Source organism: Falco naumanni, chromosome 2 (assembly GCF_017639655.2).
Source record: "Falco naumanni isolate bFalNau1 chromosome 2, bFalNau1.pat, whole genome shotgun sequence".
Lineage (NCBI taxonomy): Eukaryota > Metazoa > Chordata > Aves > Falconiformes > Falconidae > Falco > Falco naumanni.
The window spans coordinates 27,406,773-27,428,782 of record NC_054055.1 but is presented as its reverse complement, the minus strand read 5'-3'; the positions used below and the strand labels follow the sequence as shown (position 1 = coordinate 27,428,782).

Here is a 22,010-nt window from a genome sequence, read left to right as displayed (position 1 = left end):
TCTTTTTACGATTTATCTAATCTAGTGTAGCTCTTTGAGATTATATGAAATACCAGTCTACAGGAGACATCAGGATTCTTTCTGCACACATTTGCATTGTCCTTAATCTCTAGAAAACTCTCAAGATCCAATCTCGTTTAGGCCAAATCTATGGTTGTTTTGTGGGTTTTTTTTCATCAGCAAGCAAGCAAGTCTTCCACAGTTTAAAACTGTGGAGAGGATACTGTAAGGTAAAGGTTATTGAATGTTCTTATTTCATGTTTTGTTTATGTCTTATTTAAAGGCATCAGTCATCTTGTGTACAATTTACTGAGCAACTAGAAAATAAAAACACTGAGTTATTACTATTGGCACAAAGTCAAGGACACCAACAAGAAGAGCTAAACAAGGTATTTCATATTATTAAGTATTTCCAGGTCTGAGCTGCAAAATAGCATTCACAGAAGAGAGCAAAGTACTGACCTTGGGTATGTACATACACAAAAGAGAGCAGGAGGATAAGTTGTGGGTTTAGGAGAGCATGAAATTTGCATATATGAAAAAGTTTTCATATATGGTTACATTTCCAGAGGTAGTTGTACAGCTGTAAAATTGACATTCTGCTTCTGTGCACTAACAGAGCTAGCTACTTCATTGAAATAATGGAAGAGACCAAGCCTAAGCTTCACTGTGATTCAGATAAAACCATGCAAGTAAAAAATTCTCCAAGGCTATGAGTAATTAATAGGCTATAAGAAGTAAGTAGTAGTTTGTAGGTGGTCTTAGATGTAAGATGGATCAACTGATACAAGTCACTATGGCAGGTACCCACACAAGGCTAAGCTTAATCAGTCACCTGCTGCACAGTCTAAGGCAGTGTTTTTTAATTTGAACGATGCATCACATTGCATTACATATTTCAGAGGTGCTGTGTGCAAGCAGTAATGTCATGGCACTGTGGAATGGCATATGGCTTGGCAGGCCAAAACACTTTGGGAGTAGAGGATGCTCAAGAAATCCTCTTACAGGCATGTTGTGGTTTTGTTGAGTAGCAATGTAAGCAGGAATACCTCTGATTGGATGCAGGTGACTTGGATGCAGCAATTTTGGCACATGAGTCGTGATCTAGCTCTTAGGGTTTTTGCATCTACATGTATTTGTTTACAATTCTAGTATTTCTGTGTAGTTTGCATAAATAAAAATGAAATGCCATCTGTTACTGATCGTGTACAGTACTGCAAGCAATGATTGAAATGGGTTCAAAGGTTGTTATGCTGGGTTTTGTAGTTTTGTTTCTTACCTAATAAAAAAATCTATCGGTACTAAATTGTTGGTTATAGTAGAAAGATTATGAAAACGATCTTTGTGTTGGTTCTTTGGAGAGCTCTGCACAGGAGATAGTGCAGAAAGCCTGACTTTGATTTTTATATATAATGACAGGAAAAATTCTCATTAAGTGATTTACCATATATACTCTTTATTTCTAACATAGTTTCTCATTAAAGAGTCTCTACATTGATGTATTTATATTGCTTCTAAGTTAATTTAGGCTGCATTAAACATATTTTAAACCTAAATTAATTTAGGAGCAATATAAATAAATTAGGTTTATTGAATAGCTATTTCCTTGGATATTCTTTGCCATAAATTCCAATTCCTAAAATTAACATTATTTTTATTACATTCTTTTAAAATATTAATTTAAATGCCTTGTATTTTGTTCATTTCTAATATTAAATAGGCAAATGAAAGCACAAGGCAAGGGTTGCAAAAAGATGTAAATATAAATGAAGCTATGTGCACTGACTCATTAAGACATTTTATTATAAAATCTCAAAAATTTCTGATTCTGTTAGAAGAGTTGGTGTCTTGGAAGCAACACCAAAAGAAGTCACTGATATGTAGCAAGTGATGCAATCATATTTACTGCACCACATTTTTTCTTTTTTGAAACATATTTGCTACAGATAAGAAACCATGTTTATCAAGAGGAGCAGTCTCGTTGCTCTGAGCAGGAAAGAATGAAGACAGAAATCTCTGACCTGACAGAAGAGCTTCATCAAAAGGAGATCACTATAGCAACTATCATGGAGAAAGCTAGTCTTCTGGAAAGACAGTTAAAAATGGAGTTAGAGATAAAAGACAAATTGCTAACAAAACAACAGGTATGCAAGCAGGAAAAACCAGCCTAGATCATTTTACTCCACACTATTGATAATGACATACATTATCTGTGAAAAAGGACATTTACATTTCTTGCTGTAGTTTTCATCAGCAGTGCTGTAATATCTGTGAAGTATTACTAAAACAGCCGAATTGATACTGGAACAAGAAAGCACCAGTAAATGTCGATTGTAAATCTAAATTGCAGTTCATTCGGACCATCAAATGTAGTTACCATTTTAACATGCAAAAGATCTTGAAAACTTCCAGTTTGTTGTTAATATATGCGCTTCTTTATCATTAGAACCATTTATTAGATCATCTAGAACGTTTCCTAATTTTTCAGGTTTTTTTAAAGCTTTTCCAAGAACGTTACAAATCTGCTTAGAAAATTCTGGTAATTTTAAAGCTGAAAACTGTCAGATACCAGTCTTTTAATGGCAAATTTGTTTTAAAAACAAATGTTATCTTCATTTCTTGATTTTGTAAATCAAATATGAAAACCTTCATATTGAGAGGTTTCTGGGTATCTCTGGGTTTTCTGAGAGGGTCACTGCATATTAAAAATTGTGATCCATTTAATACTTTTAATAGGAAAGTTGGTGTGGGAAAATGAGAGACGTCTTCTAGTGTGTGGCACTCTTTACCAGGCCATATTCCCTACTGTATCACTAAGAGTGGATATTGTTCCTAGGCTTCATGACTAGGATTTCGTCCAGTTTCAGTAGACTGAAAAATCTGTCCCTCTTTGTATCTCATAATTGCATGTGATGTGAACTCTTATTTTCCTAAGTAACCACTTCTTTCAAAAATGTAAATAAAATCAGAGGCATTGCAGTTCTATATCTTGTATAGATTGTTTAAGACTTCTTTCTGCTTTAGTATTGCTGTTTTTGAAAAAAAAGTATTATAGTTAGTTTCAGAATTTTTAATGTATATTTTATAAAATTAAAATTTTATACATATATTATATATACATATAAAATTACCTATACATACTCACTGTTAATTCAAGCTAACAGTAACATTCTTGTATTTAACTAAGAATTTAATCTTTTCCTAGTTATTGGATTTCCGATACAAAGTTATCAAATCTGAAAACACACATTTGAAAGCGATGGTAGAAAACCAGGAGTGTAAAAGTTGCATGGTAATTTTTTTAATCTGTACAATATGCAGATTAGTTATTCATATGTATTTTCAATGTAGATTGAGATCATGGCAGATTTAGAGATTTCTGGCTTGCGTAAAATAAATAAAATAAGGTGCGTGACATAACCAAAACCACACAGCCTGAAGATGGGTACAGCTGGGAATAATTCTGACTTTAATCATAGTAAACTAGAAGTAAGCTAAATTTTTCAGTAACTGTCCAGACTCTAAACCGGTTTTGGGAGCCTATTTTTTGTAAGTGATGTCACTTATTTTAGAAAATATTTCTTTTTAAATCGTCTTCATTCTTAAAGATACAATAATATGTCCTCTTTTTACTATTTCACCTCTTTGTTCATACGATATTTAAACAGAAGTGTAAAAAAATATTTATTTTGGCCCCACCCATCTTATTTTCAGAGTTTAGTATTTATTTTTCTCCAAACAAGGGATTTTTAAAGTTTAATTCATAAAAAATGTGCCATACTATCATGTAGATCTATAGTTTATACAGATATAATAAATATTATATATGTTGACTTCCACGAGAAGCTTCAAAACATTCCTTGCTTACAGAATATCTGCAGTTACTGTGTCTACCACTAGAAAAAACACTGGAATGTTGCTTGTAAATACATCTCTGGGGGATTTGTAGCCAGTTAATTGTCTTACTGTAGACTGAGAAATGCATGAAAAAATGTCACATTTTTCCACACCCTTAAAATAGCATATATGTCTATCAGTGATGTATTACCTAGATATACATATACACTATTATGTGTGTGTATATATATGTGTACATATGATACATTATTGTGGAAACAGATGGATGTGTGTATGCATGTGTAGCTCTTCTCTACAGTGATATTGTTCATGAAGACTGAGAAGAGCAGAGCTGTCTGACAAGAATCCTTGTACATATCATGTGTTTGTTGAATTTTAACTGTAAAATCCAGTTACTATTTATACCAACGTCACTACATATACCAAGGTGTTTGTGGACTTAATAATTCTTTCCTACTTTACTAATTATTGTGAGGATCTAAATGTTAACAGATTGTCAGACATTTTATATTGAGATTGAAGGGACCAGAGAGCTTTTTACAGATGTGTTTGTACAGTACAGCAGAGCACAGATCCCTCAAACTAATACCAGCCTAAGTCAGTGTGGTGTAATGGATCATCAGGCAGGGTTACTTGTTTAGATTTCAAAAACAATGTAGCTGTGCCAGCTCAGTTTTAGGGTTCATGCCATTATAACTGTACTGCTCATTCTAGAGCTATTAGTGGTAAGGTGACTTAGCACTGTCCTTCTTCCTGTGTTCTGCCACTCATTTCCACTTGGGAGACATAGCTGAGCCTCCTCCTCCCATCCTTGCACAAAATACTAAATTTTCTTATACTTTCTGGCACTTCCATGCCAGCTTGGCTCATAAATGTCCCCTAAAACTAGCTAAGGAAGGCAAAGTTTACAGGAAGAGGTGACATCAGACCAGTCAGTGCAAGCAATAGACAAGCTTTCAGGTGCAGGAGCCCAGTTGTGCTAGCAGTATACTGAGAACCAAATGATTAATAATGATGAGTTACTGGGTTCCTGTGGTGAGTTGACCTTGGCTGGATTCCAGGTGCCCACCAAGCCGCTCTATCACTCCCCTCCTCAGCAAAACAGGGAGGGAGAAAATACGATGGAAAAAACCCTTGTGGGTCAAGATAAAGGCAGTTTAATGAAGCAATAGCAAAAGTCATGCACACAGAAGTGAAGGAAAACAAAAGATGTTATTCTCTACTTCCCATCAGCAGGCGATACTTGGCCACTTCCAGGGAAGCAGGGCTTCAGTACACATAGTGGCTGTTCCAGAAGAAAAACATTGTAAATAACAAATGCCCCTCCCCCACCCCCCACCCCCCCTTTCTCTTAGCTTTTATATCTGAGCAGGTGTCATATGGTACGGAATATCCCTTTGGTCACTTCGGGTGAGCTGGCCTGGCTATGTCCCCTCCCAAGGTCTTGCCCACCCCCAGCCTACTGGTGAGGGGGGAAGGCTGGAGAGACAGCCTTGGTGCTGTGAGCAGTGCTGGGCAGTGGCCAGAGCACTGGCGTGTTATCACCCCTTTCTAGCTACCGGTACAAGCACAGCACTATGAGGGATGCTGTGGGGCTCAGCCAGACCCAGTACGGTTCCAAAACAATAAGGTAAATCTAGAAATATAGGAAAGCACAACTTAATAAAAATGTATGGGGTTTTAGTCTTCTGTGTGTAATCTGATAAATCTTTTGAGAATTTTCTGTTGATGACTGCATACTGTTATTGCAAATAAATTTACACAATGCAATGCAGTATTCTGCAGAGGGGTAGTTCCAAGTTAGCTAGCTCAGGTGTGCAGCATAGTCTTCATGGAAAAAGTGATAGGACAAAAAAGGAATGGAATATCCTGGCTAGTCTATTTCCAGAGGTAATCTCCACCTTCCCCTTTTGATATCATAGTGGATGGACCTCTTTAGCCCCTGGTTGCAGTGCATGACTTGCTTGCGCTTTCAGCATTTTGACTTGTGTACTATGTGGGCTAACCCAACTGAGAAGCAGGGTTTAGTAACACAGATGGAGAGCCCTGTGCTAATGTGGCTTTACTTTACTGCTTCTGAAACAGAAGGTGACTGTATCTTGACACAGATATTAAATTGTGCCTGTAGACATACCCTGTATCCAGTATAGTAATGAACTTCTATGATTTTTCTTGTTATTTTTGGTGGAATTGTTACTGGAGGGAGCAATACAGTCTGTAGCTATAGCTGTTATGGTTGCTTTTATGTCATGAGTTTTACAAAGCAAGAGATGAATTTACAACAATAATATTTTGAATGCATGTTAGTTGAGAAATTTTAATTTGTTTTATTGTGTTATACAGGCTGTTATCCCTTCTCTCCCATTTATCCACAGTGGTTTTTTTCTGGAGGCAATTCTCTTGGTTTGCTCTAAGTGCTGCATGATTATATAGGGTAGCTAGGCCTTTCTTTAGCATAGAACATTGTTTTGTGTTTGCTTGTTAAAAATCCTAACATCCATTTATTGTGGAAAAAATAACTATTTATGATGGGTTTATCTCCTCTCACAGAGTATAGATTTATCTAACAAAGAACATGGAAATTTCACAGCTTCCATTCACAAACTGGAACATGAGAATGTAAGATCACAAAATAGTATTGTTAAACTACAAAATGACACAGAAACATCAATACTGGGTCACATGGATACAATTGGAGAAACAGAGCACAGCTACCAAACCAATTCAAAGATGCAAGAAAAGGAAGAAAGGTAATATTTAGAATGTACACATATATGAAACTTCCTGTAAGTTTTTTGGAAGCATCTAACTGGGCCAAACTATTCAGGTTTTTTCTGTTTCAATTCATTCAGAACTCCCACCAACATAAATATCAGACTTAAGTATATTTGTAAGAATTTCCTACATTTTTCTGAGTGGCTAATTGAATCTGGCAATGAATGAAGTCCCAGAAATGTTGTATCATTATTTTAGTATTTGTCACATGAAACAACTTTAAAAACTTTTTATGTGCTGTTTAAGTTATTCTTAGTTCCAGGTTTTGCAAAACAGGACAGAATGTATTTTTACTGCCAAATAAAAACAAGACAAGGAAAGAATATAAAAAACAACATGAGAGGTAAACTGCTCCACAGGAGGTTACCTTAATAAGCAGTTTGAACTACAACCCCTGCTGATAAGCTTTGTGTCCTGCCAGTTTAATTTGTTGGAAGTTTCATTAAATGTATTTTAATGCTTTGTCTAGTTTTGGTGTTCTTGGGTGACCTGATTTTTAAAAGAAACATAATTTCAGATGCCCTGAATAAATCATTACTGTAATGAAGTCCTTGTTAGGGAAAAATAATGAGACTTAAGAATACTCAGACTCATAGAAAACATAGTGATGACTTCCTGCTTATTTCCCTGTATACAGTGAAGCACTGAATTACCTTCAAACATGTTATAATCATGGCATTGCAGGCATAAAAAGAAAATTAAACTCCCTGCTAAACAATATTTCACAGCAGAAGAGAATAAAAATTAATAGAAGCTAAATGTTTTGATCATTTATAATAAAGATCTTACATGACAGCACTGATGTAAAACAGTGAAGCAAAGTTTAAATAATGGGAGCCAGAATTGTACAGGTTAAGATTTCAAACTCATACATTTAGTCTTTGGCAAAATTTAAAGTAATTTTCTTTCCACAAAATAGAAAAATATCCTGTTACATGTAGCTACATTCCTGCCTAAAATTTCCTTGTAAATATGATGTTTAGTGTTGAAGGTAGTATTCATGTCTATGTAAAAAAAAATAAAATATATATATATATATAAAACATGTATGTACATATATATGCATAACATAATACACACATATGTAAATGCAAGTGGCAGATATGGCTGTTCTACTAAGTTTCAAATTATGTTGAAGATCTTGCTGAAACAAATATTTACAGACCAAGATACAGACTATTCTGCACCTGTAGGTCTCATAATTTCACCAAAAATTGGTCAGCACAATTTTTGCTTATGCTTCCACTCTTCTTAAATGAGAAAAAGTAAGATTTGTTTCCCATTTTCTCAGGAATTACACTTGCTGTACATGAGGAACTTTGAAATTTCATTGATGAGATTTTAAGTCTATGAGACAATAGAACTATGCAGGTAATTTGCAGGAGTTTGATTTCATAGCAATTGAAGACCAAAATTAAACCAAAACTGGGAGAAAGAAACCTGCGAGAGCTAAGCTTTCTCACAACAGATATCTCAACCACACTACTGAACACAATTTAATTTATTATTCTAATTAATCTGATTAAACAGTCATATTGAGCTTGGTTTTCAGGATCTAAAACATGCATTTGATTTCCTAAATGAAAAGCTATTCAGCTAAATAAATGCATACACAGATTTCAAAAGACATGCAAATTCCACGTGTACTGTAGATACACACCAGCCAGCCAGTCTTTTCAAGAGTGGGCCCTCTTTACACTATCATTTCTCTGTTCCCAAACAGGGAACTACCTCAAGAATTTCTCAGAAAACTGAAATTAAATATTCAACCACCAAATGTATGCAGATAAACCAGGCAATTGATGCTGGTTGAGTTAAACTCTGGGGTATGTTTTATTTTATTGTGAGCATAAACCATGTTACTTCTGTTTTAATTTGCAGTTCTGTTTCCATGGTAATTATGGCACTGGAGAAAGGGCACAAAGACTTATTTTACATAGTAAAAAATTAGAAAACAGTGTTTGTGCATGGGGGTATGTGTGTGTGTTTAAAATAGTAATTTTCAGAAGCTGTACTATTTGTTTTTCCCATTTGTATTCAAAAACCTAGAAAAGTTTGCACAAAGTAAAAAAACCTCTTTAACCAAGTATATTCTATAATATTTTTCAGTCACGTCATACAATCAGTACTAGAATCCTAAGCATGGGCACTGCCATTAGGTAGATAGGAGACCTCTAGAGAAAATACAGGAAATTGCAGGAAATTATATTGGCAATTTAGAAAGAGGTATGATTTCTTCTTTCTTTCAGTATACAGGGAATTTCTAAATATTACAAACCTAAGATATGTGGGAGCAGCGTCTTTTTGCTAAGAAGGACTGTGACCCCATCCTACTTATAACCACTTTAATTGATTGCTGTTCTCGTATATGATAATTGACTTACTACTAATTGCCATTTACATAAGCTTTCCTCACCCTCAAGATTTCATTCCTTTATTTAGACCGTGGACGCATACAGTTGACTTAATTTTTTTCATCAGTGAAGAGGGCTTTCTCTGATGAAAGTGGTATCTTTAGCCTGTTTCATCCAAAATTAAAACATGCGTGTGATTTCCCAAAAGAAAGGCTATTAACTTACCATAAAAATATACACAAAATAGGTGACTGGTCAAGCTGAAGTGCACTTTTACCATGTGGCAAAAGCGAGGGGTAAAGGCTAGGAATAAACACCTGCTGAAGTAGCTGGGGTTTGCTCAAAGGACCTGTGTTGACAGTGAAATATCTGTCTTAAAGAGGTTTTTGCTACACTTTGGAGGTCACACAGTCATAGCCATACTCACCACCGTATCAGTTATTGCAATAGATAAACTGGAAACAGTGAAAACAATCTCTTCAGGAAAATACTTTTAAACCATTTTTAAAATCAAGCTAGCAGTTACACTTGCAAGGTAAAAGCAACAACACGAATTCTGAAGACATTCTGGTCATTAAAAATCTGTTGGTTTCTTTCTCAAGACGAGGTATGTCAACCAGCACAAGCTGTGTTAGGAATTTGTTTTGCACCACTGAAGTCATTGATCGCATAGGGACCAGGTTGATTTTACATAAGAGTCTGAAAAAATCAATCCTGTCTGTATAAATTCCCTTTGCGAGGACATTGTTCTTTCACTTCTTGTTCCACATGTCTCCATGTCAACAGTGATACTATTTTTGTGAGGTATGTGTATATGTTAAATACTCTATGACAGTAAAACCACTGAAAGCATAAGTTATTCAGCTGCTGTTATAGTGTATTTGCATTGCCAGTGCTAACAAATGGACATTTTTTTACAAATTTGCAGATATTTGCTTAACTTACATTTGTATTCAAAGTAGAACTCGGTTCTTAGATATTATTTTGCACTGAACTGGCAGAAATTTAAACCCCAACTGTGAAATCTGTCTGAAGTGAAGGCATAGCATTCATATCAAAGCACCTAAATGTAAGTGTCATGTTTTTCCAAGATAGCAAACAGCCCCAGCAATCCTGTGAATGACAGCAGGAAGTGGAGTTCCTTTAAGAAATTGGTCCTTTTTTGGAGGGGGGCATCTGGGTTTGCTATCTAAAAGCTACCATAACTGTAGGCACCCAAGTCTGAAAATTCTGGTCTTAGTGAAGTAAGCTATAACACAACAGTAATAACTGTTATTAAATACACAGAGAAGCAGTTCTGGGGGAAAAGAGAGCACAGATCACATAGACTTTACTGTGGGTTTACAGAGGAAATTACTTCCAAAAAGGTCAGAACAGAAGATGAAAAAAATATTGTGATTTTATTATTCATGCCACCTATCTGCAGTTGTGGCAGTTTTTTTCACAATATCCTTCATCCAAACGATAGATGGAATGGACTTTATGGGGGGTGGAGGGGGGGTGGCGAGGGGAAGTTTTATCTTGTGCCAAAGAGTAGAGTCTATTTATTTAAAGAGAAGCATGAAAGAAAGGAGAAAACTCTGCCCCCATAAAGGTAAATGGTAAACATTTTAGGTGCTGGAAATGTTTGGTGAATATTCTCAGAGAGTTTTATGTTAGAATATATACTTAATAATATTATAGCACTGTGCTTACAATTTGCTTTCCTGTAGCATTCGGAGTATCTTAATCACTACTTCTTTTATAATCTGAGAAAAATATGTTCTTCATTAGTTCTCTGAGTTGTTCTGCACAGTCCATTTATGGACTACTCAGTTTCATGTTTCAGGGCCGTCGTGGTTGAACCCAGCAGGCAGCTAAACACCACATAGCTGTTCACTCCCTGCCCTGCAGTGGGATGAGGGATAGAATAGGCAAAAAACCCTGTAAAATTCATGGGTTGAGATAAAGACAGTTAATAGGACAGAACAGGAAGTGAAAATCATCATCATCATCATAATGATAAAAGAATCAGAATATACAAAACAAGTGATACACAACGCAGTTGCTCACTGCTTGTTAACTGATGTCCAGACAATTCACAAGCAGCAGCCCCTGGCCAGCTTTCCCTCTAATTTATATGCTGAGCATGATGCCATATGTTTCAGGATATCCCTTTGGTCAGTGGGGTCTGCTGTCCCAGCTGTTTCCCCTACCAACATCTTGTGCACCCCCAGCCTACTCACTGGTGGGATGGAGTGAGGAGCAGAAAAGGCCTTGACTCTGTATAAGCACTACTCAACAGCAACTAAAACATCCCTGAATTATCAACACTGTTCCCAGCACAAATCCAGAACAGAGCCCCATACCAGGTACTATGAAGAAAATTAACTGTATCCCAGCCAGAACCAGAGCACAAGGGGTTATGTGCAAGCAGATTCCGTTAAGACTGCACAGCCAGCCTCTACCAACACCAAGTATTTAAATTAAGATTAGAAAATGACAATGTAATCTTTTTGCAGAAAACACTGCCCTTTCCCTGTGCTTGGCAAAAAAAAAGTTCTTTTCCTTTGATCTCAGCAGCTTAAATATTTATAATAATTACATTTTAGTGGCAGATAATTTGATCTTTAAAAGCTTTTATAGCTGCATTTCAAATTAGTAAAGTGTTTTAGGATATTTGCAATGATAGGATCTTTTCAAACAGCTACCATATTTAAATATAGTAGTTACCTCCCAAGACTAAAATTTCAATTTTATCATAAGCACAGACCTCAGTACTATTGACATTTTTACCTCAGTCAGAAATATCATAACATAAATGTAATAAAACCTGAATTTTTTTTTTTTTGCATGTTTTGGTATATAATACAAGTGAAGATGCAATTGAAAATTAGTCCAATTCAGCAGACATCTGGACAAGCTAGCCACAAAATTCTCTGCTTTTATAAACATGGCTTCAGAATTGTTCAGTTAACTGTCAGGAAAAGAAGATATTTTGAATGGGAAGAAAACAGCTTTCTTTTTAAGTTGCTGTTAACCAGAATAGTTTTTGCTTTACAGAACTACAAATGGATACAAATATATGCTTTCACATCCATTCTGATCACTGTTAAGTGGGATACAAGAGCTATGGAACATAATAATAAAATACTTTCAAATTCTTCTGTAAGTTTGAAGATTTCACTTACTGTTACAAAAGCCTGTTCTTGTACAATTGTTTTTAAAAAGTTTATTTTACAAATTGCTTTACTTCTCATATTAATCTCCAATATATTATCATTAAATCAGTGGCAAAATTAGTATTGCAGTAAAAATGCAGGATCAAAGATTCCTGCACTATTTTTGTATTTAACTTATTTAACTGTTTATTTTAAATTCCAGCTATTTGAATGTTGTTTTTAGGGTGGTATTACATGAAAATTAATTATCCAGCCACTAATAACAACTTTTGTTTCCCATCTAACGTACACTTTCATATTTCATTTCCTCTGTTTGTGTGGTTAAATTCAGTTGAGCTCCTATTGTACTATAAGCTAAGTTATCAAGACACAGGTGAAGAGTGCTTACATAGCTTCGTCTACTGAAAAGCTGAAGGGATGATAAACTTCGGCAAAGGGTGATGGGTTACAAATACTTAAAGATTATTGGTATCTTCAAATACCTGAAGTGAGTTTGTGTTTTAGCTCCTGTCCTGCCACAATTATATGGCAATGTTACTCAACTTAAACTCCAGTGAAAGGGTTAGTGTGATTTAGGTCACAGCTGAGGCAGGCAGGGAATGAACACTCAGACATTTACAGTAACATAGGTGGAAAGCTGATAAAGTGCTGCAACTTGGTAATCCTTAATCTTATGCCTATAGCTTGTGTGAAGCACTTTGAACAGCTAGGTAATAAAAAATGCATTAGCAAATAAAAAAAAAACCCTCTTGGCTTTGCTGTGATAGCTTATAGTTTTAACTGCTTTTCATACTTTGATTTTTTTTCCTCTCTTTTAGAACTTTCCAAAAGAAAGATGCATGGGAAATGGAACATCAACAGACTGCTATGTTCATAGCCAGTGGATACCACAGAAACCGTAGTCCCGCTTTGTATGGCCAAGGCAATATCACTTGTTCAAAAAGTGATAGCACTTCATCTTCTTATGCACTCCACAGAGGTTGTGAAAATAAAATAGTTTATAAATCTCTATTGCCACCACTGGGGCATCCTTCAGGCTTTGGTGAGCCATTTCCTGAAGAGGACAGAACAGGCAGTTTACTAAGCCCTGTTTACAGTGCAGAAGAAATCAAATTATCAGTAAGTAACTATTTTCCTATAACACATATATTCTCAAAAATCCATCTGTGGACCAAATGCAGCCTTTGAGGAGCCAAAAATTAGATTGCTCCGGTTGTTATTATCAGTGTTTTTATACAGTGCCAGCCCAGCAAAAATGGAAATACCTTATCCTAACATAAATGCAGTTTTTGTGGAGAATGAACATCCCCTCCTGGGCCATATCTCTGTTCTAATAACAATGGTGATAATTACCTGCCATTATGTGACTGTGAGAGAAATTTCTACATTTTAGCTCATTGCCTTCTAAACTGGGTCACTCTGCTTCATATTGCCTTCTGTAAGGGCACTGTGCTTTAAATATATTTCCATAATGCCTGCAAACTTACTGCCTTAAGTGCTGTTAGACAAATCAAGTTTCTATGGCATTTGATTGATAGAACAAATTAGAGGAATTGCAGCAACTATTTTCTATGTGTTAGCTACTGTATTTGAAAAGGAACAGAAATTACAACTGCTGTAATTCTTATTTTTCTTGAAATGAAATAGTAATAGCATAGCATTCTTTCTTTCAGTCTTTGTAGGCTGGAGATTACCAACCTCCATGACAAGTGGGATAAATCCCACTTGCCTAAGGCAACTTCTTAGGAAAAACTGTCTGTAATTCTTTGATTTTATATGTCTCTTTAAATTGGAGCTTTATCATTTTTCTTAGTATCTTCTATTCATCCTTAGGCCTCCACTACAGGCCACTATTTTTTCCCACTTAAAAACTTAGCATTTATTTTCCAGACCTTCTTCCAAACCATGCAACCACATCATCATTGAATAATGGAACTAACAGATTAGTAAGGAATGGACTGTAGCCATCTCTGTGTCCAGCTGTGATAAGATACATGCAACTTTGTACCCAGGGGATCCTGAACTGTGGATGTGTAGCTGAGCCTGTAAAAAGGAAAGAGGGAAGAGGGAAGACTTCAGCATTTACTGGGGGAACCAACAGGCGATTTTCTTGCTACTCATCACCTTAAGTAGGAGCAAAGAGGCATCATGATACCAACAATCATCTTCCAACAGTTTGTGGTTGTTGTATCCTGGTTCTGCTGTCCACTTCAGAAATGGACACACATCCTTTCCTATCAGAGATGTGGCTCCTGGAAGGTTGTCTCCATATTCCAGAATCTCACTGTAGATATGGAGCACCACAGTAATAGCCTGCCTGGGAAACAGGAATTGCAGTGCAGCCCTTCACTGACCAAGGTCCCAGGAACTGTGTCCCAGTAGTTCAAGAACAGTGAAAACCACATAGTCCTGGGTGTTTGACCTCAATTCCTTTTTTAAAACTCTTACGCTTCACAGGAATTTTAAGTAAATGGCTTTTGGTTTCTCATGGCTTGAGAGTTTTCCTTTTTGAACTGCTAATTGTGAAAAGAATTGTTTAGAGTTTTTTTCAGGAGAATCTGATAAACACCAATTCTCATCCTTTTTTCTATCAGAAGTGTCAGATAGAGACACCAGACCACAAAGCTTCTGTTTCCAGCCAGCCCAGGGAAAATGTCCATTCTAAGGCAGTTTTGCAAGCTGCAGGGAAACCATTTCCCAGCTGGCACTTAGGACAGGGTCGATGCCAAAACAGTTGACTAGATTGTGAGGAAAACACTTTCCAGCTGGTGTGTGGGCAAAGTACATAATGAAACTATTAAGCAAGGGATATTTTTTTGTACAGAGTCTAAGTCCAAAACAGTGGCATTGAACCAGGCACGAGTTCAGAAGATCACCAAAATTAAATCATCACTTGGATTGACATTGGAAACCACAGTTTTAGTGCAGAGGTGATTCAACAGTCTGTTACTCTAGAGTTCTGTCTTCAAATGGAAAGCCATTGCATCAAGGAGAAAGAGGAGAAAAAACATAAAGTATGTTGTAAACCAGAGTTCTTTGACAGAGTTTTCAGGACTGACGTTTCACCTAAGTGAAATGTCCAGTATTTTCAGAACTTCCGAAGATGTTACAAGGCACCATTTTCCTGAAGAATATTTGTAGCACTAATTGAAAACATCAGATTTGGAGGTGGTGTCCTGATATCAATATTATTCTGTTGGTATTTAGGGAAGAGAGAAAACATTCTTTAGGGTTTTGGACAAAGACATCTCTCCTCCCTGTAGAGAATCTTCAGACAACTTTAGTAAATGTCTCCACTGGAACCTCTGTCCTTTCATGTTCTTACTTAGATGTTACATGTGTAGTGAAAGTCAGTCTTGCCTTAGAGTAAACTAGGAAGCTCAGCTGGAATTCACTGGGAATTCCCATAAGCCCAAAAATTCTTGTTTTGAGGCTTTCCAGATACAGGGAAGTACTTTTTCTCTGAACAGTACTTTGGGCTGTGCTCTCTTTCTGAGATGAACAATTTCAGAAGATGGCTGTCTAATCCATTCCCAGTCTCTGGGAAGACTATTCCATAGAATAGTCCAATGTCCAGTTTCAGAAAATAAACAAATAACTAAGTAAAATAGCCAATAAGATTATTTGCAGTTTCAGAATTCTCCATTTCTACACAATTTCTCCATTTCAGAAGAAGCAGTTAGGTATATTGTGCTTTCTGATCTGGACCTTTAACTTCTAGTCACAAATACCTTCTCATGTTTCTCTTCAGATGATGGACAGATGTTGTCTGTTCTTGCTTTCAAGGCTTGGAAAGACAAGAAAGACTTAAGCTGTAGCAAGGAAAATTTAAATCAGGCATTAGGCAACTTTCTAATATTAAGGATAGGAAACTGATTAATAAATAGATTGCAATGGAAAATTGTGGAAATTCTGCCGCTGGACATTATTAGGAAGGATTTTGACAGTCTTGGTCGTATCCTGAGGCATGCTGTAGTCCATACCTCTCATTTTTAGGTATTACTACTACCTAGCTTATTAGATACTTAGGCCCTCTAAAAGTCTTCTTGTGTCACTTGGCAATTTCCTAGGCATGCCAATTTTGATCTTCATATATGAGCAGAAGCACGCTGAAGACAGGCATCTGTGCATACTGCCTACGATGTATTGCAGTGTAGGGTTAGAGGAAACGACTCCCAAGAGCCCCCAGATTTAATCACAGCGAGACTGAAAATAGCCAGGCCAATTTTTAGTCTTGGTGTTACAAGAACTTTCCTGGAAAGCAGAAGGGGCTAAACATGAGAAGACTTTAACACACTAGGATTTGACCACTAAATGTTAAAATACCCCAAGTGTTAAAGCTTTCTTGCTGCCCTGTTGAAGATGCATCCAAGAATGCTGGTACAGCTCATGGGACAAGAAAGAGATTAACTCTAGGCAAATTAATTAGGCAGTCTGTGAGAGAGAATAGACCTAGCTTCCTGAAGTGCTTCACCCCAGCAATTGAGTTAATTCATGAACACTTTGGGAAGTTCTTGCTTAAGGGGAAGACATATTTAGCACGTTTCATATGTGGAAATATGCATCTTTATCAGGTACACTCCCTCATTTCCAGTAAATGATGAGGCAAGAAAGTGGTTCTCATTACTGCTATACACCGAAGAAATATGGGCTCAGCTAACACTGTAGAAATGAAAAAGTAGAGTCCTTGTTTCTTAACTACCCAAACAAATTAGGTTGAAAGCTTACCAATGAACCTGTTTCTATCCAGCTCAGTTAGAAAACTAAAAGATCTAAGTGTTATCTGAGGAGAAGAAATTCAAAACTAGGGACCATGAATCTCATCTGAGACATGGATTGAAGCAGTTTCTTTATGATAGTTCTTCCTCAGGCACTGAACGTAAAGACAATAAAGAACATAGTGAAAGAACAGACCAGAGGCTTGGAAAGCAAAGCTTAGTTGCTAACAAGAAATGTTGCCTTTTAGATCTGTTGAAATACAACCTTCTCTCAGAGTGCATAAAACCAGTGCATTAGGGACCTATCTAAAATGATAGTGACGTCTGACCCTCAGGTAAGATGTAGGGAACATGATCTGCTTATTCTAAGTGATAAACATTCTTCTTTCAACTCTGAGGAAATTTAGAAAAGTCTCATTTGGAGTTTACAGTGTATTTGAAGAAAAAACACTGCAAAGTAAGCACCAGTTGAAGCAAAGGACACTAGCATTTTAGGAAGACAGCTTGATCGTAAGGCCAGTATATTTTTAATGGCAAGTCAGCAATTGTAAACATTGTTATAATGAATCTCTGACAATCTCTCATAACTTGATATAACATTTCTGAAGAATAGCACTCGTGTAAATCAGCTGTCCATATGGAAAAGCCTGATGTGACATTTTTTCTCTAGGTGATGAGACTTATTAAATTCATATTCAGATTCACATTTTCTCAGTTTCTTATACTTCTCACTGGAAGTATTTTATTTGCTTATTGTTGAATCAGTGATTTCAGAACTGGTATTCATAGGCTAAATACATGGTGATTCTTTAAGTTAAAGCCTCCAGATCCAGTCTTCTTCATAATACAAAAGTCATCTTCAAATACTTCATAATAGTACTGCCAACTCTATTATTGAATCCAAATGTCACAAGGAGATATATCTGTGATCTAGCCCATGAAGGAATAAATGGGCATGTAGCCGTGGCAGTCAAAATCTCAGGAACAACTCTTCACATGAAAAAAATGATTTACTGATGGGAAATCATGCATGTATTTATGAGGAGAACCAGAAGGCAGGTGATCTCTCTCCAGAGTTTCTCAAACTTTGGAAGATGAACATTCTGTCTTATCCCTGCTAGTGCAGGGATTGATAGAAGAGTGTTGTGTCATGAAGTGACCTTTGGATTCCTTATTCATACATGGCAAAATAAATCATTTTTTCTTCCCTGCCCTGTTAAAACACTGATCTGGAGGGACTGAGAAAAGGAAGATTCTGCTTTATCTGTGAATTTCATTTAAGGAGGCCTTTGTATCAGGAAGCCTGTCTCACTCTAGAATGATGGTATCATATTCAGAATTTATTTCCAGCTATTGGTTACTTATTGTACTTTGAAAAGAAAAGGGGTTTCCTATAGAAAATCTCTAAATTTCATCTCAAGGTCTGCTGCAGAGTTTGAAAATAATAGTGTTTTAAAGCATTCCCCTATTTAGTATCTTTTGGCCTGAAAAGATGCTAAAGGGCAGTTTTAAACCATGCTGAAAGTAAAGACCAAATCTGTCTCTAGTTGCCGTGGAAATAGAGAATACCCCATTCTGATACAATGGAGCCGAGAATAAAAATCTACAGGTGTAATAGAATTGGCCTTTTCCACAAAACATTTGAATATTTAAATCATTTGAAGCCATTCCTATTTGATGTACTGACAGATTAACTCTCCTTTTTACATTCTAGGAAAAACAAAACCAGAGATTCTAGGCTAATAACTCAATCAGTTATTAAAACTATTTAACATATGGTTTAATTAAGATAGTAAATGTCAATCATCTTTCTCAATATATGATCATATAAAGACAGAAAATTATCTTTCTCTTACTCAGTATTACAGCTTCTATACTAAGTTCTTTTTCTCAGTCGACTCAAAAATTCATGTCATAAAATTGTATTTATAAAAATAAACATGGAATTTATTTAAACAAGCATAATATCTTTAGGCAAAGAAAAAAATTTTCTTTCTTTTAATAAAGACATTCCAATGAATGCATCTTAAGTATTAGCAAAAGAATTAACAAAAATTGCTGCTTAAAAATTTAGAGCTTGTTCCAGCAGAGACTCGCTTATGTCCTTTACTTTATACAACTCCACATCCCATGACAACCATTTTAAGACCGATTTTGGAATGGTTTATGTCTCAGTCTACTAAACACTTGTTAAATGGGAAGAAGATTTTTCAGTGAACTACTTGCAGCAAATAAAATTTAGTACGTTCTCCACAATGTCAGGGCTTGAAGTTGATAGTACAGAAATGAGCATAGGTTTTCTTGCTTTCCTCAGAAAGCATCATATCACAGAAGCAGACAGCTAAAATTATACTAGGCAATCAGCAGTATCCAACACTAGTTATATTCTGTAATTCCAAAAACCAGATTATTGTCTTCTGTCCTTGTTTAAATCATACAAGTGACTAACATAACCTCTAGCTGATCCAAAGATTTTTGAGGTTCTGAAGCAGCTTAGCTCTGTCTATTGGGATATTTAAAGTTTTAATGAGAAATCTACATCCTAATGCTGTGAATATCACAGGTATTTAAAGATCAGGTTCACATTATGTCATTTAGGCATCTGAATGCCTTTAAAAATGTGTGCCCAAATTCATGTTTTCTTGGAGAGATATAAAGCATCATAGTGTTATTAGCTGCTACAGGTTAAGATGTTTTTCAAATCTAAAATTTGATAATGCAAACACATAGTACTTGCTGGTTTTTACTAACCATGATTTTCTATTGATTGCTCAGTCTTTCCCTGAGATGTCCTTCCTTGCAACAACAGAAAAGTTCCTTCAAGAGGAAGAGAAACATACAAGACAGTTTGAAGAACGTTTAAATTTGTACCTTGAAGAACTGCAAAGACATTCTGAAAATACTCTAAAAAAATATGCCAGGATACAGCAAAGCAGGCATACTTAAGCCAGTTACACAATTAAGAAAATAAAACCAAGTAATCACCCATGAGTTTCTTAGAACTAAAATCTGCAACCAGCTGCTTAATGTATTTAGGCATATTGCCAATAGCATGTATTTTTAACACCAAGGATTCAATAAGATAATCATTACCCTTCAGATTTAGGTATATTGTAACATGACTATATTACAAAATAATTTTTTTTACAATGCTGTAACAGAGTCTGTGCTGCACACAATTTAACTATGCAAAACCAACCTGTCTATTTTAGTGATGTACTTTCAATTCTGTGATGTACAGGGGGCTAATAAGTGGAATTATTCCCTTGAAAACATAATCAGCTGAGAGAAATTCTCTAGATTGCACAGAACAGGAATAATAGGGGCCTTTAGCCATGTCATAGCTCCTCGCACAAAGAGCTTATCTATGCTCTGGTTAATCTTGGCTATAGAAATAGCCCTTGGGACTCTTGAAATGAGAACATTTGAGCTCTTTCTTTCTTACATTCTAAGCCATGCAAGTCTGTGAAAGGAACACAAATAGAGAAAGCACCTATTTTGAAACCACCCATATTGCCCCTTTTACCAGACCTATACACTTCAGGTGGGGCAGAGCCTGATCTCAGGTGCTTTATGTGTGTTACATTAATAATCTGCAATTTTTAAATCCTGTCTTCAAAAGCATCTGTTTTGGTATTGATGTTTTGATACTATGTTGGCTCATACTTTAGCTGCATTGGAGCAAGGTAAAGAACCTTTAACTTCAGACAGCTTGTGATCAGTCCTAGGTAAGGGCCTAAATTCTTTATATTTTTCCACAACAGAGGATCCATTATAAAACTCAGCAGAGTTAATTCAACTTCATGTGCTGAAAAACTGCATAATGTTGAGATTCCTTTTATTTGCAATTCATACTGAATTCTATTGCTGTGCAAGCGAAACAGAAATTACAGACAGTGTTGATGAACCACCAATTTCAGTGAAAGAGATACTGAAGAACTGCTTTCCAGCATATACTGTTGCCAACTTCCTGGAAAAATCTGGATAAAAATAATACTAGACTGCCAAACAGCTCCAGTTTGTGAATAAAAGAAGTCTAATTAATATTCAAGACCATAGCAAAAATGTAAATTGTTTTTGGAAGCTATATTTCCATTAAGACAAAATACACTACATCTCACTTACACAAAATACCAAGATTTTAAATACCAGTTTGGCTTGGTTTGCAATAAAATGAGTAGTGAAAATGAGGCCATCAAAGAACCTTTTACAGGAAAATTCAGGAAAATTACTAGACTCAGCTGGAGGAACAAGGACTGAATGAAAAGATAATGGAAGGACATCAGAACAAACTAAATATATGTACATCCTCAACTTAAGGGGAGATGCATCTGGGAATTTTAAAAGAACTAATGAAGAAATTTAGGAACCTCTGGAAATGAAGCTAAATTTTAAGCTGGGAAAGAGCTGTAGAAGCAAAAAGACAGCAAAATGTTGACTTTCAGAAGGGCAAAAGAAAAAAAATATGGGATATTATTCAGTTAGCCAGATTTTTTTACCACTGCAAGATTTAAACATTCAACAAGACAGTATGCTCCAGATCTTCAAAGAAACAAATGTGTCTGAGTCCAGTCCAGGCCTGAGGATCCCTCTCATGATACAGGTCTGTGTGATGATACAGAATAAATGAATGAAATTATCAAAAAATGATTAAGATTTTTTTTCTAAAGCTTTGTAAGATCTGGTCAAGCTATTTATTAACTTTGGCCAATGAAATAACAGAGTGAGTTTCAGCCTGGCTTTTGTGTAACACCATATGATATACGCCCCGTGAAAAGCACTCAAAGCTGCAAAGTACCTGTGTCTGAACAGCCTACTTGTTTACTGTTGCTTCCTGCTCAGAGCATATTATGCCACAAATGTACTGAGACAGTATGGATCAAAGTGCCATTTTTTTAACACATACTTACCTGAAAGGTCACGGTTCTCCTTGCTAGCCAAAATCAGCAAAAGTTGTCCATCTGACAATCCCCAATTTAATCGAGCCCATTGCTGCCAGAGTACAGTGGGAGCCACACTGCTGGTTCTGAATACCAGAAATAAGTAGGGAGAAATTTGACTGAACTGGTGAGAGGTTTCTGAAGGAAGATACATATTCCTGATGTTGTGCCAAAAATAGTTTGTACAACATGTACCGCATTTCA

The 22,010-nt window shown here is 36.0% G+C and overlaps 1 protein-coding gene across 1 annotated transcript in view; it reads left to right on the top strand.

Moving 5' to 3' along the window:
* Window positions 1-19,812, top strand: part of DEUP1 (deuterosome assembly protein 1) — a 44,614-nt gene extending 24,802 nt beyond the window's left edge. Inside the window, exons 9-14 of the mRNA XM_040583422.1 lie at window positions 284-389; window positions 1,947-2,144; window positions 3,206-3,292; window positions 6,409-6,608; window positions 12,967-13,267; window positions 19,642-19,812. Of these exons, the coding sequence (XP_040439356.1) occupies window positions 284-389; window positions 1,947-2,144; window positions 3,206-3,292; window positions 6,409-6,608; window positions 12,967-13,267; window positions 19,642-19,812 (1,063 nt within the window). The remainder of the gene's footprint in view (window positions 1-283; window positions 390-1,946; window positions 2,145-3,205; window positions 3,293-6,408; window positions 6,609-12,966; window positions 13,268-19,641) is intronic.
* The last annotated feature ends 2,198 nt before the right edge of the window (window positions 19,813-22,010 follow it).